This window comes from Solea solea, chromosome 13 (genome assembly GCF_958295425.1).
Source record: "Solea solea chromosome 13, fSolSol10.1, whole genome shotgun sequence".
NCBI classification, from domain to species: Eukaryota; Metazoa; Chordata; class Actinopteri; order Pleuronectiformes; family Soleidae; genus Solea; species Solea solea.
The window spans coordinates 11,558,541-11,579,142 of NC_081146.1; the positions used below are offsets into that span (position 1 = coordinate 11,558,541).

General features: G+C 39.8%; 1 protein-coding gene across 6 annotated transcripts in view; it reads left to right on the forward strand.

Moving 5' to 3' along the window:
• The window catches only part of ptprub (protein tyrosine phosphatase receptor type Ub), a 152,950-nt gene that overhangs the window by 36,308 nt on the left and 96,040 nt on the right, over nucleotides 1-20,602 (forward strand). For all 6 annotated transcript variants that reach the window (XM_058647567.1, XM_058647571.1, XM_058647569.1 and 3 more), the window contains exon 2: nucleotides 9,190-9,321. In XM_058647567.1, coding sequence (XP_058503550.1) covers nucleotides 9,190-9,321 — 132 coding nt within the window. The remainder of the gene's footprint in view (nucleotides 1-9,189; nucleotides 9,322-20,602) is intronic.

Consider the following 20,602-nt stretch of genomic DNA (forward strand, 5'->3'; position numbering starts at 1 on the left):
AAGAAACCTTCAACTTGCACCTTTAAAGGAGTTTCTCTGGCATCCCTGTGGAGGCTGGGGACATAAAAACTGAATGGTTGATGTTTAAAGCTTCCATTGCTGAAGTTGGAGCTGCATGCTGTGGTCTCATGGTTTTGGGTGCCTCAAGGGGCGGTTTTTCTCAACCACCGTGGTGGACACCAGTGGTCAGAGAATGCGTCCGACTGAAGTCCTTTAATGACTTGCTGTCCAGTTTTGGGGTTTTCTTCGTGTTTCATATACCGGTCCTGCAGTATATGAAAAAATCATATGATTTAAAAAAAAAAGCAAATACTGGTTTTCGGTATGAACTGGTATACCACCCAGCACTATTTCTCAGACACTGACATATTCCAACATTGTCTTTAGTGACTCAGATAAGAGCGTCTTTCTCTGGGATGATTTCATCGTGATGTCTCTCTCCTGAAATGTCTCACAGCTCAGTGATCACAATCCTATCAAGGAACAAGAACATGGCAGCTACACCACTTTGTGCACCCATGTGCACCATTAGTACAGTAGGTGATTGCCGGCTCTGAAATGATCATCGTTTCTTATTTTTTTCACTTTTTGACACACCGGTTAAGGCTGCTGCTTATGAAACAATCATATATTAGATATGAAATGTATGTTTGTGTAGCATTAACATGAAGTTAATCCGATGCACGTTCCTGACTCACCAATCAACAACGTTTGACATTTGCTATTATGCAGATTTCCTGCTTTCATTAACGTAGGAGACATTGATTGACACTGATGGGCGGTTGCTCCAACAGTTGACATTAGATCGGCATAGCCGTGGGTTAAAACAGGTCCTGTTAAACCTTTCACAAGTTATAGAGGTCCATGAATGCCAGCTCAATGTCACTGTAATGTTCCTTTTTTGTGTGAAAATGATCGTTTAGCAATCTAAACTGAAATCTTAGAGAGAAAATGTTTTTGTGGGTTGCTTCACTTTAACAAAGAATGCAGCTTTATTATTGTTTTCCCTGGCATTTTGGAAAGGATATTAAAGCAGGGAAAAGATTGAACCTTGTATAAATATAAAGGCACTTTTAATATCATTGAAAGAATAGCATTTGACTGTTTGAAAGGATAAATCATATGCCCTTTGTCTTCTCTTCACTGATGTGAAATGTGCACAGAAAAAAAGAATGAAAGCACGCACAGACATCTTTCGCTGCATACACAACAGGAACGGCAGGTTGAATATGAATGAGTAAGAGGGTAAAAAGGCATATAAAATGAACTCAGATACTCACTAGGATGATCCGCTCCCACTCACCTCCCTTTTCGCGTGATCCTGTATGCGAGTTATGAGAATTGAAAGGCTACAGGTTGTGGAAAGAGCAATTGGCTGTCTTTGTGTCAGTGGAATTGACAGGCAACTGAGAGGTAATGCTGCCGCTGGGTATAGTGTTTTAATTGACTTGATAGACACCAGGTTTTTTTTTTTTTTGTCTTGCATTTTTCCCCCCAGTGATCGTGGATGCTACGGGCAGTTTGATTTGGATGCACTGTCAAAGGGAGTTAAGCTCATCAGAGTTTGCATGCAAGTGGCTCAGGTCAATTGGGGGTAGCTAGGAAATGAGATTGTAAAGTTTATGTTTGTGTGGGAAATTGTTTCTTTACAATAAATAATTGTGGACATTTAATCCGAGCAGGTTGCTCATGACCTTTAAAGGAACCCCTTGCGTTCTTTGCTCATATGATGGTGAAAAATGACACAAGATGCATCACTAAAGCAGGATGTCAGCAGAAGTCAGCATAGTAGTATTTTGTGGTTATTGCAGCTTGTTCTGAGGACCTAGAGATTCTCATATGCATGCGAGTGATTCACAGTTAATTGACTTTTGTTTGACACACAATCATCTCTGAAGCACCTTTGGATGACATAGTACTGTAGTGTGGAGAATGTACTAATAATACCATTCATAATGGATTATAAATCATTAGGTTTGCATCACAATGTATTAGCACCAAAGTTAAACACCTCAATTTTGTGAGTGAGCAGTGTCACAGTATTAATCTATTTTACTGAGTGATAAAACTGTCACATGACATCATGTTTTCATTTCACGTCAGATGCACCTATAACGTAACCTGATATTAATTAAATGAATGTGGCTTATGCTTTTACATGTGTTGGCTTGTGTTATTTTTTAAATCCAACTTTATTGAAAATAGTGACCAAATTGTTTTTATTTCTATCAAGACTTATGACAACCCTAACACTTTACATCTTAGCGATGAAAGGCCATATATTCTATTCACACATCTTTATTCACAGTGATACTGAGGCTTTTATTTTTATGGACCAAGTACTTCTGGACAATATGACCAAAATTTTTTGTATTTTTATATATATATATGAGCTTGAATGACTGCTCCAAGAGTGTGTTTGTGATCATATTGAGCAAAAGAGGGAGCGGCGCAGCCGTGTGCATGTGTGTGTCTGTTACCATAACTAAACACATTCTGGGGTGTCTAAGACATGTTCCCTCAGACACATTTACTGTATATGTGTCACTGTTGATGTGCGAAGGCCAGAAGCCCAGAAAACCAGTTGATTAATTAATAAACCATTAATTAATAGATTATTCAAGCATCACACAATGATAAACAATGCCAGTGTTGGCTGAATGCAAAGTTTGAAAAGTAATTGCATGGTCACAAAAATTGCACACAATTAACATGCTTGTTATTATTCCCACTTGGACTTGATTTGCAAAGCAGTTCCCTACGTTTAGCCTAAAATAAAACAGATGTTAGAAAAGTGAGTAACCAGCCATGACAGATTTTCTTCACCTAATTAGAGAAATCTTTCATTTCATATTTGCTACCACACGCCTCCTGCATCCCACGTGTTTATTTTTTATTTTTTATTTATGGCGGTAAAGGGAAATGCAAAATGGAGACAAGTGGCACAGCAAACCAACCCAACATTTTGAAACAGAAAATAAACCTCTAATTAAAAATCCTTATCATCACTGTGAACTTAGCTCTCCTACCCCCTACCCTAAACCCATAGGAACTGGGAAGTGGAATAATTTATGTTTGTTCCCTCAGGGAAAGGAGAAACATGGAGACTGAAACTCAAATTGCTTTTCTCTAAGCTTTCTGGTTTGTTTTTTTTTCTTTTGTTTTTGTGTTGCCCTCAGAATAGCACAAACACACTGTGCTGATGTAAGAAGAGAAATGTTTTTACTTTTGTTTTTCTGACATCTGAGATGCCTTAATTACCAACCCACCATTGAGAGTGAAATGTCTTTTAAAGCACAATTAATATAACAATACATTGCAGCATGCAAACAGCTGTAGGACACCTTGTGTAATTGTTCACCCTCAGATGGTGAAATTCAAATTTTTTTTCTTATCCTTTGAGGAGGTGGCAGAGAAATTATTAACTGGAGCAGGGATGGAGGTCAGAAAATGGAAACATATTTCCTTCAGACTTAATTTTCTAAAAAAAAAAAAACACATCTCTTTATTAAGAATTTACAATCTTTACTCACATTATTTTTCACCTTTCTACAGTAGCCCTTAGTGCTTTATTTTACTGACATGAACGTCAGGTAGTGTTTCGACCTGGACATTCCCTGAAATTTTCCATTCACATTTGACTGTGGTGCAGAGGGAAACTGTACATTTCCATGCACAGACACAATAAGTCGTGCTACAACTGTAGCTGGAGGTGGAAAGTGTGGAGCATGTGCTGAGTGCCTGGTCCGATTTATATCTTCTTTCGGCTTGGAGTTGTTACAGCGGATCATCTGCCTCCATCTTGGCCTATCCCTTGTGTCTGACTGAACTTATATATGCATTAGTAATTCAGCTCCTAATGGTATTATTTGGGTAGTTTTGTTTTTGGTGTCAGAATCTCCAGAGGTGTGAGAGTGAATGGTTGTTTGCCTCTATGTGGCCCTGTGATGGTCTGGTGACCTGTCCAGGGTGTACCCTGCCTTTAGCCCTATGTCGGCCGATATATAGCTATATATATATAGCTTGAGCATGCAGGAAGCAGGAGGCAATACTCACTCACTGTGGTTTCTCCCGAGTTTCTCCTGCTGCACGCTCACATGAGCTCACTTGTGAACATAAACTGAAAGTTTGACTTTACAGTTGCTCAGGAGAATCTTTGAGAGGATCTCCAGAGCAGCGTCTGCAGACATTTCACTCATACAGCCCCTATGGACAATCTCTGTAGAATCTCCAGAGTTTAATCCATGTCTGAAAGTGGCAAAACAACAAGATGTAAAATTTGACATTACTTAAAACTTTACAATTTGGCATATCTGCACTGCATTTTCTTGTTATATCAGCTACTGTGTTGCCTGGCTGACGTTATTGAGTGATATTGGATCTTTATGTCCTTTTACTTAGAGCTTGGGAATAAAGGGTCCAAATAATTCTCTTCTGTTCTTCAGCATATTTGAAGCTCGGCACTTGTGGTGTACCTGTTGACCGAATCCTTTCTTATCTCAATCTGTTTCCTGGCCCTCTTTGTGTGAGGAGGCCTATCCAGACACCAAGGTTGAGTTATTAATGCCCGGGGAGGCAGAGAGATGATTCTATTGCGTATTCAGGTGTGGGGATGGATGGCTTTCAGAGGCAGCCCGGGGAGTGCTGTGGGGAGCCTCTGTAGAGAATAAATATACGTTTCTCCTGTTGATGCATCGGGCCACACTCACTGCAATGCAAATCAAGCACTCAGCTCCTTCAAACTGCCTCCACTATTACTCACCTATTCCCACCTGGATCTCCAGTAGCCAGAAACTCAGTCACCCCCGACTCAGTGGAAGCTCTCTGCTTGGAGCGCAGAAGCTCTCAGGTATGAGCTGTCTTCCTCGCATGGTTCGGTTCCCATTTGTTGACAATGATATGACAAGTATCCATGCCTCATCATTGCACTGCATTTCCCAGATGACTTCACAGGTTCGGGTGTTCATTATCTATCCTGACTGCCAGATAATTAAGGGCAGGGGTTGGGAGTTGACATTAAAGCAAGGGTTTTGAATGGGTTCTCTGAGCCCACATATCAGCTTTGACTATTTTTGTTATAAATGAGAGGCTGCGGTTATAAGTGTTTTGGTCTGTGTCTTGAAATTGGCAGTGTTTTCGGAGTGTTTGGATCACTGTCAGACAATAAGAGCTGGGAGATTTCATTTTCAAGGCCACACAAGTACCCAGCTGTGTGCGCTCATCACTCTTGCTTCTGCATTTTATCTGACTTTTTTCTCCTATTTTATTCTGACTAAGGGTGAACTTTTCATATGCAATGCCAAAATGCCAAAACAAAATGCAGCAATTCCAAAGAAAATATGACATATGATGAATTAAATGAGATTAAAAATGAAAAAAACAACAACTTACTTTTCTGTTGGTGACACTATAGCACCTGGCAACTACTTAAAATGTATCCTCTCCCTGTTTTGCTGTTTTGTGACTCATTCAAGTGGAAAGTTGCACCTCAAATAAGCTGAGGCCAACGTTCTTATGCTTAAAACATATGCAAATAAAGGGGATAAACATAGACTTTGACACTGTTCACTGTGCATTGCTGACACTCTAATTAGGTAGCAAGATAGACTCAGGATTATAGGCAAGTAAACAACAAATATAATGTGAAGGGCTACATGTGACATAAACTATTGATATGAACACAGAGCGAGACTTGCAGTCATGATTAACTGCACACATAAAACAAGGGAACACTTTTATGGATCACCACAAAAGTGGCAGCAAATTGGAGTGTCTGGTAAACAGGTTGCCATCTTTTTCCAAATGGCCCCATGAAATTAAAGAGGAACTACTCCTCAGAAGTTGGGTCCTTTGACAGAGCGTTGCTCTTTACCTCCACTTTTATTTTGATTCACTTAGAGTAACAGAGGTCATATTGTAATTTATTTGATGTGTTGGCGTCATCGTGTTAAAACAAGGTGACAACAATCCCATCATAAAAATCATCACCTCAATTTTGTTCACTCATGTATTGTATGTATTGTAAATGGCACATTTCATTCAATAATTTGATTCCCCACTAGTACTTGCTGGGACAAGACTTAAAGTCCAATTAAACTGATTGTGATGAAAAATAAGTCTCACAGGTCATGATCAATGTAGGCACTGTGTTTTGCTATACTATTTCTCCGGTGAGAAAGTAGTGATATTTATTAACTATGTTTATATTGCACTGTTATGAAATTAATTAGAACCAGGTAAAATGGATAATGACTGGTTTAATTTAAGAAGAGCATGAACCAAGGCTGAACAATTAATCAAACTTTTATCAAATTGGCAATACGGGGAACTGCAATTTTCAAATTGCAGGAGGTGCAATATTTCTTAAAGCCAAAATGTTTGTTTAATTACCATTTTAGATTAAATATCGTCCTGACTGAAGAAAACATCTTTGTTTCTCATAGATCTGCACGTGTATCACACAGTAATCACTTTAAAATGTGTTATTCAAATGAAAATTACGAATCATATCGCAATCGCAATTACCGTCAACAATAATCGCAGTTAGATATTTATTATAAATTGTTGAGCTCTAGCATGAACCACAGAACAAATTGAGCGAGAAGTGCTTGGAACTGAGCCACAAAATCAGGGCCGCGTGTCTTGACTTTGCACTGGTCAGTGCACTAAATTATGCCGTTATTAATCAGGTAAAAAAATGGCCACTGACACACTTCACACTCATTGGCTCTCCTGGAAGAGCTGGGTAGTTGTGGAGGGAGTTATGATAGATGAGCTGGATCTGTCCCGGTGTATTCTGAGGCGATGACATTCAGGGGCAGTTGCTGGCCTCCGATCGCAGCTTGCTCCTCCTACATGATGACACTTCTGTATGGGAGGGGGTCTGCAGGCTTCATTTACCCAAGCAGCGGGGAATAATATAGTACCAGCATTTGGATGTGTCAGGGGCCCATATCTCTAGCTGTTATATTAGAAATAGACCCTAGTGTGGGACAATTAACCTCTGGCCTCAGCAGCAGATCTGTGCTGTAACAGCCCAGCACGGGGCAATAAATCAGACCTAGAGGAAGAGACCCTCCCCCTCTCTCATGCTGGTTAGCTCCTGCTATCACCCATTAGATTGGGCTTGCATGATGGTTAGATGTACACGGCTTAACATATAATCACTGGAGGCGTAAAAGTGATGTAAAAGACAGGCTGTAGGGCACTCGTGTTGCCTTAAATACAGCATCTAAAGGAACTTCAGCACCTTGGAGCTATAATAATACAGTGTCTGTGATAATAAAGATCAAATTCAAGTTTCTCTTGAACGCCAAACAATACCTAAAAGTATTTCTGGTCTAAGTGAAATGTCAACACCGCCCCCAATTTGTCCAATACTTCAGTTCATATCCTCACCTTTACAATGTGCATAGTGTTCATTAACTACACCTACAGCAGCATAAACAGTGGCAGATTTGTCCTACCTTTACTTTATAAGTGCATCCTCACAGAGCCGTGAGTGTACGTTAAGTATGTTTTGGAATACTGTATGCATTTATTTGGATAAAGATTAAAAGGAAGGGTGACAGGAAATGACAGCAGAGACATGTAAACTGCGATCTTTGCAGTGCAAGGTCAGTGCTTTTAATCACACCTAAATCTAAAATCTTTTTTATTGGTAAATTTGATAGTGAAACCCACATGGGTTGCATTGGTACTAAAACTACCCAACAAAATTCAACCCTAATCACAATAACACAATAAACTGTCAATAATTGATAATGAACGGATTAAATGAGAACTATTAATGCTTACTGCAGCTTGTCATATTGAGAGTATTTGTTTAATGGGAGATGAGAGACAAGATTGAGCAGCGGTAAAGCTCTGGGCTGCAGGGTCACCTTCAGGACCTGCTTATGGTTATTCCAATCATTAGCACGTTGCATCTCATGCTGTCCTGCTTCCGTTATTACTGACACAGGCTCTGGTCTTATGACTGGGCTGTTCAAACTGCCCACTGCCAGGCTGCAATTCTTACACGGATGAACTAATGTGAAATATGGCAACAGATGCAGAGAGCAATGACTGTAGCACATTATTCAGGACCCAAGAGCCATTAAAGCCAAAGCTATTAAATATAATTTGAAAAAATTAGTTTTTTGGCTCCTGGAATAGCAGGTTTGGAGGTATTATGATAATCACTGGATTCCCCAGGGTGTCCATTCTCTCCAAATGTTATGATTATTTGTGTATGCCTTTGTGAGTGGGCTCTGGGATGTGTAGTCTTGTTTGTAAATGTTTTATGGGTGGGGTAATTCTCCTCAGATACAGGGGTAAGTAATTGTCTTTCTTTGTGAGAGAGTGAAATAATTATTTTGGTCATTGCTTGACATGTTGGTTAGACAGAATGTGTGCATTATGTTAACACATTTCCTTTTGTGCATTTTAGCGCACAAACCCCTGAGCTGGCATTCAGCCTTCGTTTGACCACTCAAACCAGACTGATAGGGACAGGATTCGTTAGTACCTCGTCACTGCTGACAGAACTAGAAGCTACAGATTTCTGTTGATTATTCAGATGTTTGTCCTTGCTATTGAGACTAAAGACTAAAGGAAGTGATCAAACACAGGTCACTGTTTTAACCTCACAGGGTAGAGGAGTGGTGAGTGTGGCTGCGTTGCACATTTCATTGTGGTTAGCTGTAAGATTGGTTTGTCTTGGATTTCTAATCGGTTTTTTTTCCCCCCTCCAGTGTTTCTCATAGACGGATATTTCTAAAAGCGATAAAGCTCATATGAAATTGTACAACACTTAAATTCTGTTATAAGAGAAGGATGATTTTTATTTACAGATAGATAGATTGCAAATTACGCTGCAGCTGAATTTCATATATGGAAGTAAATCATTACAAAACAATCAATGAATAATGACTTTTACCCTACAGTGAGCATATACATTTAAAATATAACATAGTGGGTCAAGTATATATTCCAGTACAAGTGTGCATTTGAATCAGGTGTGTTGGAGCAGGGAAACATCGAACACATAAAGGGCAGTGGGTCCCCAGGAGCAGGATTGAGAAAGAATTTTTCAAGTATTTAAGTATTTTTAAAATAGTAAATGAAGTATTTGTTATCTGTGATTTATGAAACAATAAATGCTGCGTCTGTCGTGTGTTAATGAATCCCTGTTTATTCTTTTTCCAGCTGCTGGCTGCACATTCGAAGAGGATTCCGACCCCAATCTTTGTGACTTCACCCAAGGGGAGGAGGATGACTTCGACTGGCTGTTGTATCGCACGTACGCGTCTCCTTATGCCAGCTCTGACCTCCTGCGGGGTGAGTGTTTGTCCCTCTCACAGGTCTTTAACTTGTACTTTGTGGCTGCAGCCATTTCGTGTTGTTAGATTGTCGACATGCAGACTTTTGTAGAGGTGGCCAGAAGCTTGTAATGTATTCTTGTAAATCTTACACTGAATAACATCAAGTCAAAAATGTATGGTGCACGAGATCAGAGGTTATTGTTAGCGGTACGTCAGGAGTTAAGTGTGTGCCTCTGGTCCTTTTGAAATGACCTCTGGGGGAATAAATGTACTTTTGTTTGTGTATGGCTGATATATCAGGAAAGTGAGGCTATGTGTAATTCTGTGTTTATACATGTCCGGCGCCCATTATGCATCAGCTTTAATGAAGCACTCACCCCGGTTTTGTCTGCTTCCCGCTAACCCCAAGGATAATTTTATGTTAACCATCCTCACAGGACTAATGGAAACCAGCATTTTCTTGCCATCATCCTCTCTACTGGTGTGTTTGCCAGAGGGAGATGGCATGCATAGTTTATGAGGCGCTCCTCCATCTCTACATTAACAAATACCTACAGGGATCTGACAGAGAGTGCTGTTTCAGCAGTGGGCTTCGGCTGCACGACTTCTATAATAAAGACATGCAACATTCCAATAAATGTTTTAAATGATATGGTTATCATCCAAGTCATCCATAACAAAGCTTTTAGGGAGATTATAAATTACACCTTACATGTTATTAACACTGATAGCGTTCAAATATACTCGCATACAAGAAAAAGAAAAGATAAATGATATACATAGAATTCGCAAATCAGTCAGTATGCAATTGCAATTTCTGATTGTTGATGCCACACACACCACTAATGTTTACAATCTATCATTTTATAAAAACTGAACTGCAGCCACAGTCTTGACCCGGTGTTGAATAATCACACCAAAATGGTGCCCTGCTGTTCTCCATCTTGTTTACTTAGCTTCACCAAACTGGAAATTCAACAACTACCATTTTGCCCTGTTCCTCTTGTTAAAACCTACATCCAGAATGAAAACATACTAAAAAGACCACAGATAATAGTCTTTTAGTCCCTTCCACAGAACGGACACTAATGCTGAACATAGAGAGGAAGAGAAAGAGAGAGATTTTTCAATTTAACAGCAGTGTAAGAATTGTTAATTGTTTAATAGCTCAGCACTTAGCAGCTTGAAAGAAGGAGCAGACGTCATTTGATCGCAGAAGAGACTGTTCAGTGGCAGATATGCAGACAGATGAGCAGAGATGAACAGATGTAACAGTGACAAGAGAGGATACAGTCAGATGCTGTGGATCATTAAAAATGCAATAATTATAGGACACTGGGGGAAAGTCTTCCCTTTGGAAAGATTTGAATTAAATAGTCAAAATGGTTGAAAAATTCCTGCGAGGAAGAATGCTGTTATTTAAAAAAAAAAAGAAAGAAAAGAGGATACATTTTTATCACTACAATTCCCTCTTGTCTGCAGGCGTCCATCCAAAAGTATTCCATACTTCCCAAATTTAATCCTAAATACTTAAACCACACCTCATTCACCTCCAAATCATCAGCATTCAAGTAACTATCCGCTCGCAGCCACCAGCCAGTTCACGGCAGGAGATGGGATAATTAAAACTTTTCCCTATGGGTTTAATTAAAACTCGCTGCTGTGGCATTTACAGCAATTCACGGCTTTTAGTGGAACAGTGTAGCGAAGGTGGACTCAGCCAGATACTGTCATTGGCACATGAGGAGAAGGCAGGCATAAAGAGGCATCAACTCTCAATCAGTCAATTTGGAAAACCAGGAGACAAATTCACTTGAATTTATTATACGTTCAACCTCCAGTCCCACATTAGAAAATGTAATGTCATACTCATGTTCTAAATCTGATTGTTGTTGTTGCACAGCGACAGGAGTGCTCCTTTGTCATGTACACTGTGACATTTCCACTGTCTTATTCAATGTAGATAGAAACTGGCTCAGGAAATGTTTTATATCCTTTTCCCCCTTCTCTATACCTTAATCCCTCGTGTTGACTTCTAAACATATATCACATCGGGCAGCCAAGGTGGGGGATAACAAGAGTTTATGAGATAAGGCTATTTACATTGGACCAGTATTAACTTTGTTGGGCTGAGAAATTGGTGTCGAGGGAAGATTAGTAAACACAGCTGAGATAGCAGCAGCTTGTGACTCCCAGGAGAAATTAGACACTGCCGTTCCCATGAAATAGAAAATTGTCTTGGAAAAAAAAAAGGACGACAGAATGTGGTTAGAATGGACCATTTTCATCACTTTCTTCTTTCATTTTGAATTAGATTGGAGACGTCTGGTAGCTATTGATCATCTTCAGTTCTCTTGCTGTTTTAATGAACAAGTTGGGCTTGCAGGATGATGACCTTGTGCAGAAGAATGTGTCTGCATGACAAGCATACCTTATATGCTGAGAGGTAGATGTATTAGACTCAGACGTTATGGGTGTGCCACAATCTCCATTATTGTCTGTTAGGGTTATCGAAAAGGAAACACACATGTCAATAGCAGTTAATGACTATATACCCAGATATTTACAGCCAAACTATACATCAAAGTTTGAAAGTAGAGCTTTTTCAAACACAGAGGGCGTCTCTAAAGACCCAGGTGTCAAAAATGACCAACAGTCAGGTCACATGGGTGTATATATATGTGTGTATTATTATATTATGTGTTTTATTTACCAATAAAATAAATTTAGATTTAGGTGTGATTAAAAGCACTGACCTTGAACTGCAAAGATCCCAGTAAAAATATTTGCAAAAATACTGGAAAGGCATTATGAACAAAATCATTACTGCCTTCTTCATTCACCCTTCCCTATCTCGGAGAAACAAAAACAGATTAGATTGATCCGAATGGTTACTGTGAAATAAATAAATGAGTTCAAATCATTTCCAAAACTCCCTCAATATTTGTCATTTGCTGCCTGAAATGGTCCTGACACAACCCTATGTTCTACAAGATGTTTGCTCTTGTTGAAGTGCCACTGAGCTCATCTTCAACCCCAGCAGCTGTACAATCAGTGTCTCTTAGATGTGCATAAATTGGGGCTTTATTTTCCAGCTGAGCCATCTCCGAATTATCTGAAGTACTCAAGTAGCATGTTGAAATTTGCTTCTGCTTCTTCTTCTTCTTCTTTTTAAACCCCTCTCACTCCAGTCTCATTGTTGTTATTATCTGCCATTCTGTTCAGTTGGACATGGACAGAGAACGCAACTCACTGCAACAAGCCACACAGTCAATCGACTGGTTGTTTTATTAGCTGCTAGCACTATAGATCGTCAGATAAATAGCCCCAGACATTCGGAATGGTCTAAAGTTGGATGGGACCTCTGGTCTGAGGAAGGTCAGGACTCACATGAAGCATGTCTTTGGGCACTGTCATGGGGTCAGAGCCTGGTTAATGGGCACGTGGTGTGGCAGCAGGCTTAATAAAATGACCTTACCAGAGCTAATTCATACAATAAAACACAGACAGTCCTCCGTCTGTATCTCCAGTGTCCCTACAAGACTGTGGAGGATGTCATGTCTACTGGTCTTTACTAGTCCCCTTCACCCCTGCCTGGCCTCAGCAACACACTGCACACTGGTGTGTGTGTGTGTGTGTGTGTGTGACAGTGACCTGAGATTAATCTGTGTCTGTGAAAGGATGACGCAGAGCGAAGAGAAAGATACATCTGCTCGAGGAGAGGTGTTGTTATCAGAGCTGACCAGCCTTCCACACTAGTTTAATTCTCTATTACACTGCCCTTCTCCACCTTTACCTTTTGGTACCCTGCAATTACCACATTCCTGTATTCCTGCCATATCATCCAATGGAAAAGGTCAACATGTGTTAAAGATTAAAAACTCATTTTTTTTGTCCCTTCAGGACAGATAATTATCTTAATAGCTTATATTTCTGCAGGTGGCATGTCGAGAAAATGGTTGATAAACTGTAGATATCATAATTTAACAGAAACTTCATTACTTTGGGGGTACAGTGGTTGTGTTGGTTTCAGAAAACAAAGCTGTTAATCAAACATACAAAATATTTTCTAATTGCTTCACAACTGTTTAAAAAGCAAGAAAAAAAGCCTGTGCTCTGCACAATCCACTCAGCTCTGTGGGAAGGTACTGAATTGCTGAATTGTGTATGAATGCAGATGAAATTCAGTCTTTTTGCTGTCAGCTGTGCCCTTTCATCTCTACTCTGCAGTGCGTGTGTGTGTGTGTGTGTGTACTTCTATTTGTTACCTATTTAGAACCTTCTCTGGTATAATCAGTGACCTTGTCAGCATAGGTAGGTCTAATGGAGACCAGAATCTGGTCCTAAGGCAGGGGCTAAGTATTGGATTGTGGTTAAGTTTGGAGTTAGGCATTAACTGGTAATGGTTAAGGTGAGGGATATGGCTTTGTTTAGGCTGTCCAAATGAATGGAAGTCAATGTAATGTCCACAGAAGAATGTACAAATGTGTGTGTGTGTGTTGCTCTTTCTACATCCATGACACAGACAGAGAGCAGAGATCAGAGAGAGGGGAACAACAATATAACCTTGTTGCAACGTTTTTTATATTCCTGCCCCGGAGAAAAACCCAGAATTCTCTGTTATTGACAGATTTTTTTCTACCATGACGGAAAAATCTGAAGGCTGAACACTGAGGGCGATCTACCGGAACGTCAAATAATACACACACAACATCGTCAATAACCACTTGTAGACCACCCATAACAGGTGCGGCATCAGCCGTAATCCTTTATAATTAAATGGTACAGAAGGAGCGGATGCTGCGAGATTTCCTCCAGATGAAGCGAGTGCTTGCAGGATCGGGAAATCCCACATTCAGAGAGTCTTGCCGACTTCTGACCACTTCTCTCAGAGAAATGTTCCCTGACTTCAAAGCTCCAGCCAAAGTGGCGCTGCTGATTCCAGTCTCAAGTGTGACAACAGAGTGTGGTGTCAGTCTTCAGAACAACATTAAAAAGGCCATGAGAAGTCATCTGTCTGGGACAAAGACACAGAACCTCTGCAGCAGTCTCTCTCTCTCACTCTCCCTTGATGCATTTGATTACGCTGAAGTGAGCACCAAGTTTAAGTCCCTGCGGAGCAGGAGGACATTTTGAGTTAATTCAGGACTACAGAAGGTCAGCTGAGTTCAGTTGAATCGTTCATATTTGCTATTATATCGCGCCGCTGTATTTTAGTGGCATCCCTCCATCGTCAAGCCAATGTTATTGTGGTCGGGTTGTTTTTGAAAATTAAATTCAAGGATAAAATAAGACTATTTTTCTTGACAACTCTGTCCGTCAAAATGAACTGGTCAGAATGGTCCTTGCAGGCGTTTATTGGCTAGGTGCAACACATCCACTGGTCAGAGGCTGCAGTGCAGAAATGGCATGAATTCAGCAAAATAGAAAGCAAATGCAGTGAGAGGGAAGAATCAGATAAATGCACCATGACACTCAATTAGCAAGGTATAGGTGATGATTGAGAGGAACAATTTTTGTCCTCGTCTTCTATAAATCAAGTTGGTTTTTCTGCTTAATCTGAGTCAAACAGCTCCATTTTACTGTCGTAGCATAAGAAAGTGTCAGTGACAAAGGGAAGGGGACTGCTTCTGCGGCTTGTATCAGAGGGTAGAAACTAACCACATATGCTGTCATTTAGGTCAGTTTTGCTAAGACATCGCTTTACAATGAAGTCATCTCAGTGAAAAGTGACATAAATGACAAAGTACTGGGAAACAATGATACAGGTGACAGTTCTCTACTGTAAATGCTTAAGTGAATGTTCATGTTGCCTTCACAGGCTGACAGACTCTCAATTCAGAGGCTTTAAGCTGCGGAGTTCTTAATGATACACTATGCTTAAAGTTTAACTTTGACAGATTTTGACAGGTCTGTTCTCCAGCTGTCTGTCACCTGCTCAACCACTATGGAGGTAGATGAGAGCATACACAAATTGTTCATGGCAAAAAACCCAATACTCATCTCTTTTATGTTTAATGAAGTCCAATACTGTTTCCCTCATTTTTTCACGGGTGGAACTAGACCCACGACAGTCAGTTGATCGGACGGTCTTGTTTAGACAAACAGCCACAAACTGAGCACAAAAAACGAGCTACCGGATGTCGCCTGTTGTGTTGCGTTCAATGTCGTTGTTCGTTGTCGTCACACTGGTACAACGTCATGCACAGCGCACACACGTAAAGTTACTGTTTTCGCAGTCGAAACGCAAGCCTGACTGAGGGCTTTACTGTTCCAAACAGCTCTGTACTGCACCAAACCGAACTGTACCATGATGGAAACACGGCTCAAAAATATCTCTGACGAGAACAGAATACAGAGTTCATATGAAATGCACTGTGTTAACACTCGAAGTTCTAAACAGTAAAGTCAGGAGCTTACCGTTACTCTTATGATTTAAAGAGTCACATTTTGAAACTGCAGTTTCAATAATAAAAGGATCAATAATTCAGCTGGTGTCTCATTTTCGTTTCACTGGACAATAGCAAATCACCAGCTGATGTACCTGCTTTTCAGAAAACCTGAGCTGTCTTCATCTATTCAAACAAAGAAGCATTTCTTTTTGTTAAATGTTGACTAAAATGACTGAGGACCCTAAAGGTTGGGAAAATATATAGAGCTTGAAGACATGGTCGAGTAAATCTTAATAAAAATGTCATGTAATGGCTTATGCAGTGTATCAGCTTTACAGAAAAGACTTCAAAGCTAAAACTTGGATGATGAATGGAATTAAGGATGAGATACAGCAGGCTATTGTTTATTTCCAGGGATGGTGAAGCATATTTTGTCACTGAAGAGAGGAAGAACCTTTCAACATCACCAAGCTTTATTTTATCATTTAACTATTGGGTTAGTGAGGACGATCAATCACTTGAAGAGAGCCGTGTCCGGCTCCAGACCCTGGAATAGCCTGAAGGGTTTTCATTTCAGCCACACTTTCCACCATCTGATTTAACTAATTAACACACCTTCAGTCACAGAGGGAAGAACTAATTAGTGAAATCAGCAGCTGAAGTGTTTAGTGGGGAAGTAGATAGATGCGGGGTCTTCCATGGCTGAGGACTGAACACCACTGAACACCTGGGAAATTTGCTCAAGACTCACTGCCTCCGGGCAAGGATCATATTTATTGATCACTAATGTATTATATAATTGTCCTTTTTGAAAGTATTTATGAAAAAAAATACCTGTACATCTTTGAGATACATAAGATGAATTTAATTTTTACTCAGGGAAGTAAGCATCAGCTCCCTTTATGCATTCCCACCACAGTAAATTGGAATCATTAATATAAATGAGATGAGTCACATTTGGGAATGACTTTCCGAGAATCCAAGTGCTGAAGCTTGCAGTCTAACAATAGGATACTCTGGGACCAGTTCTTTTGTTCTCTTCTTTACCCTCTAACTTTTTCATGCACACACACACACACACACACATACACACATTCAGGTGATAGGTATGTTAATGCAGCCTCACTTTGGATGTAGTTTCCATCTAATTAGTGTCACCTTAGAGGGACAGCTAGAGGGCTTTTATGTGCAGGTTTGCTGGTTTAACAACATAATTGAGGCTTGCAAGGCTCTCCTGGGATCAAATCCAAATATAATTCCTAGGTGATTCACCTTAACTCAGGTGAGATGAAGTGGCCGGTCACTTGAAGCATAATGATTCAGCTCATGAAAAAGGCCATGTAGGTGACAACTGCAGTGAAGCCTGAGCCTCCTCACTACAAATATCGGGAGTTCTAGATTTTCCTCGCACATAATTGGCCCTTTTCAATGACTTGATTAGCTGAAGAGTTATTGTTGCTGCTTTACTCAAAACTACTTCTGCATAGTTTTTAGGTTAATAAACAGTGAAGCAAGCTGAACTGACGGATCATAGCATTGGCATATAAGTAGTGGAGCCTTGACTCATACTTTTTGTAAGTGGAAAACTTTGCAACTGCAAAATTAATCATTGATTTGGACACGACATTATTCTCTGTTGGAAAAGGTAATTCCACAACCTTTAACACAACAATTCAATGATTGTGAAACCCTGTTCAGGATAGTTCAGAGATTATATACTTATACTTATATACAGTTGTGCTTTGAGCAAAAGTATGACACATGCATTTATTTTTTTCTTTACCTGATAACAAACTATTACAATGTGTCGAGGATAGTGACAAGATGGGAAACCTTAAATTTGTCTCAGGAAAGCTTCACGCAAACTCGAAACCTCTGTGTGACCCTAGTTGCTGACGTGACTTTCCAATGCCACATTAACAGCATAAAAAAGCATCTTGATTGTGTGCAGGAAATACGACCATAAATAGCCTGTGCTGAGGTAGAACTGATCGACAGAGATGATTATGTTAGAATGTTAAGATAACGTTTGCCAAAAGCCATTGAGCCAAATATAATGACTATGATTTTGATCATAAACAACAGAAATGAACAGATTGTTATTGTTTATGGACCATGAATGCCCTTTAGCATATCCATTTATTTGGACAGCTTCAGAGTATGTTCACTTCTGTATTGTTAGAATTCTGAAATGTCATTTTACTTTCAAATGCTTCTAATGTGTGCAGAGCCCGTCATGGATGCCTGAAAAACTGTCCAGAACTTTTTTATTATTAAACAAAAGATTAGCTGAGTTAAAGCCTCTACATGAACCTGGCTTTCAACGTGTTATTTTAATATTTGATGTTTTCCTTCTTCTAAAATCCTCCTCTTTATTACTAATCCCCATTTCCTTCTTTGGTGATCTGGACTGGATTGGAACACGCATTATATGGGTGTTTGATGTGGATAGTTTTTGGATATTTCCCAAGCTCTGAACACTCCTCTCAATCCTTTTTGCCCACGCTTTGCTCTGGCTTTCTGAATGTTCACAGATCACAAGCCTGGCAAGTTGTTTGAAACCAGAGGAGAGGATTTTCTTAATATTCTCTTTCTATGCAGGCCTGCATTTACAATAACTTTTTCAATACACTTCAAACATGTGAGAGGAGAGAGTAGAAAGGTAAATGATCTAAGTGACGTCCACAGAAATCTTATATAGCATTATAGAGCTCCGGACATCATGTGATTCATTTTGCTCACATTGCCACGTTGGCAGGAAAAGCTCCTGAAAAATGATCACTGTGCACTTTAAATCCATGGAGATCGAACAGTATATGGCAGAACCTGACAGACTGAACATATCTGGTCCTGCCCCCTGGTGCTTTGCATGAGTATGGGAACTGTAGTGGTCATTAATCCTTGTGGTACGGTTTGGGGGCGGTAAAGCCCTCGGTCAGGCTTGCATTTTGACTGAGAAGAGTACCTTTACTTGGCAGGCGGGGTGTGCGCTGTGTATGACTTTGTACCGGTGCGACGCAACACAACAGAAGACATCCAGTAGCTTGTTTTTTTGTGCTCGGTTCGAGGCTGTTTGTCTAAACAAGACGCCAAGCTTTGTATGAGAGTAGACTGCGGGGGAGTGACGCTTTTCTGTCGCCTAATCAGCTGACTGTCATGGATCTAGCTCCACCCATACTGTACCAATACTCTGGTACCCCTAAGGAAGGGTACCAAAAAATTTAATGGTTGGGGCCGGTTATTTTAGTACTATTCCTAATGGAAATGCAAAACAAAAAAACATTCTGTACCAAACTGAACCGTTCACCTTGGTGAAAACACAGCTTTTCTGATTAGCTTTCCCACATACTACTCAGAGAATGTTTAAAGGCATGGAAAAAATTTTAAATGTGGTTGGAGAATGTAATGACGCTGAAGTTGTCTTCCAGTTAATCTTTCGGTCAGCAGTTAAGAGGAAAATTAAGAGAAACTTACAAAAATTGTGCTTTACTATACACACACACACACAAACACACACACACACACTTCACCATCGGTATGAAGTGTAAAAACGCGATGATCATTGTAATTTCCCTTATGTTGTGTGACGTCAGTTACTAGAGCTCTCTTCATTATGGTGTGATTGAAAATCAGAATGTGAAATTTTAGAACAAGATGTACAAGATTTGTCACTGTGATTGCATCATTATTGTTCAGTCATTCAGAATCATTTTCTTAATGCAGTTAAGAAAAAAGAGTGAAAAGATAATATAAGCAGCATTTGAGAGTCTATTGGATTATGATCATTTATTCCACCTTTAACATGAATAGACGGCTGCAAAGTTTTATTGTAGGCCAACAATTGGTTGATTCTGTATGGAATCTCCCAATTGTTTTCTAACTTAAATTAACTGTGTTATTTTAGTCTCAGAATAATATACAATTTACATTGACTTGAATCAGGGACTTAACTCGATCTGTTTCCTTGATAGCAACAATTTTTACCACCCGGGCATAAATATTGATTTCACTCAATTGTCCAACATCAATATTAGGATGTTGAACACAGTCATTTATTTCATCCAACACAGGTAATTACAAAGCTCATCACACAGGATGGAAGCCTCCATCTGATTATTTATAGACATGATTGGCAGAGGTTTCTCAGCCGGAGTGGATTCGTGCACAGACCTGGCTGATAAAGGTAGGGCATGGGAGAACAGAGAATATCAGCCACTGAGCTCACCGTTTACCGGCAGACTGGAATGACTGTGGGCCTTCTCATAACATTCTATACTTAATAATATTGCTAATGTTAATGTATCCTATGTTAAAATGCAGCAGCTCCATATTAAAAAGTATATTTAAGACTTGAGTCACTCTGATTTATTAATATTCCACACAGGAACAGGCCTTTATAACACAAAGCTCATTTTCCCACACGATCAGAGTGTTGCACTTGTTATTGCCATCTCACTGAATTGCTATTTTAATGTCATTATTCTCTATTCTCGTATACTTTATTTGCATTGTGAGGTTGACTGCTTTTCTCAGGGTAAGTTAATGTGGTGTGGAGTGTGAATCCACCACCATCTTTGAAAATGCAGTGCTTTGCGTCTCAGGGGGACACGGAGCGCTCATACTTCACTGGGCGAACTGGTTGTGTGTTGAAAGGATTTGGAAAATGGCTTCTCCTGCGACACAAAGCATCGTTTTAACCACGCACCCTCACATTTTAAATGTCCTAACATGGAAAGCATCTGCGAACATCTGCGTCTCACCTGTTCAGCTATTCATAAGGCTTTGTGTTGTAACAGTTATCATCCCATGTATGAATAAATCCACTAAAAGTGTTTCCCTACTTACAGTCCAACTACTGAAGTGTTGGGCGTAAGATCGAAAATTTATGTCACAGTATTTTTTACA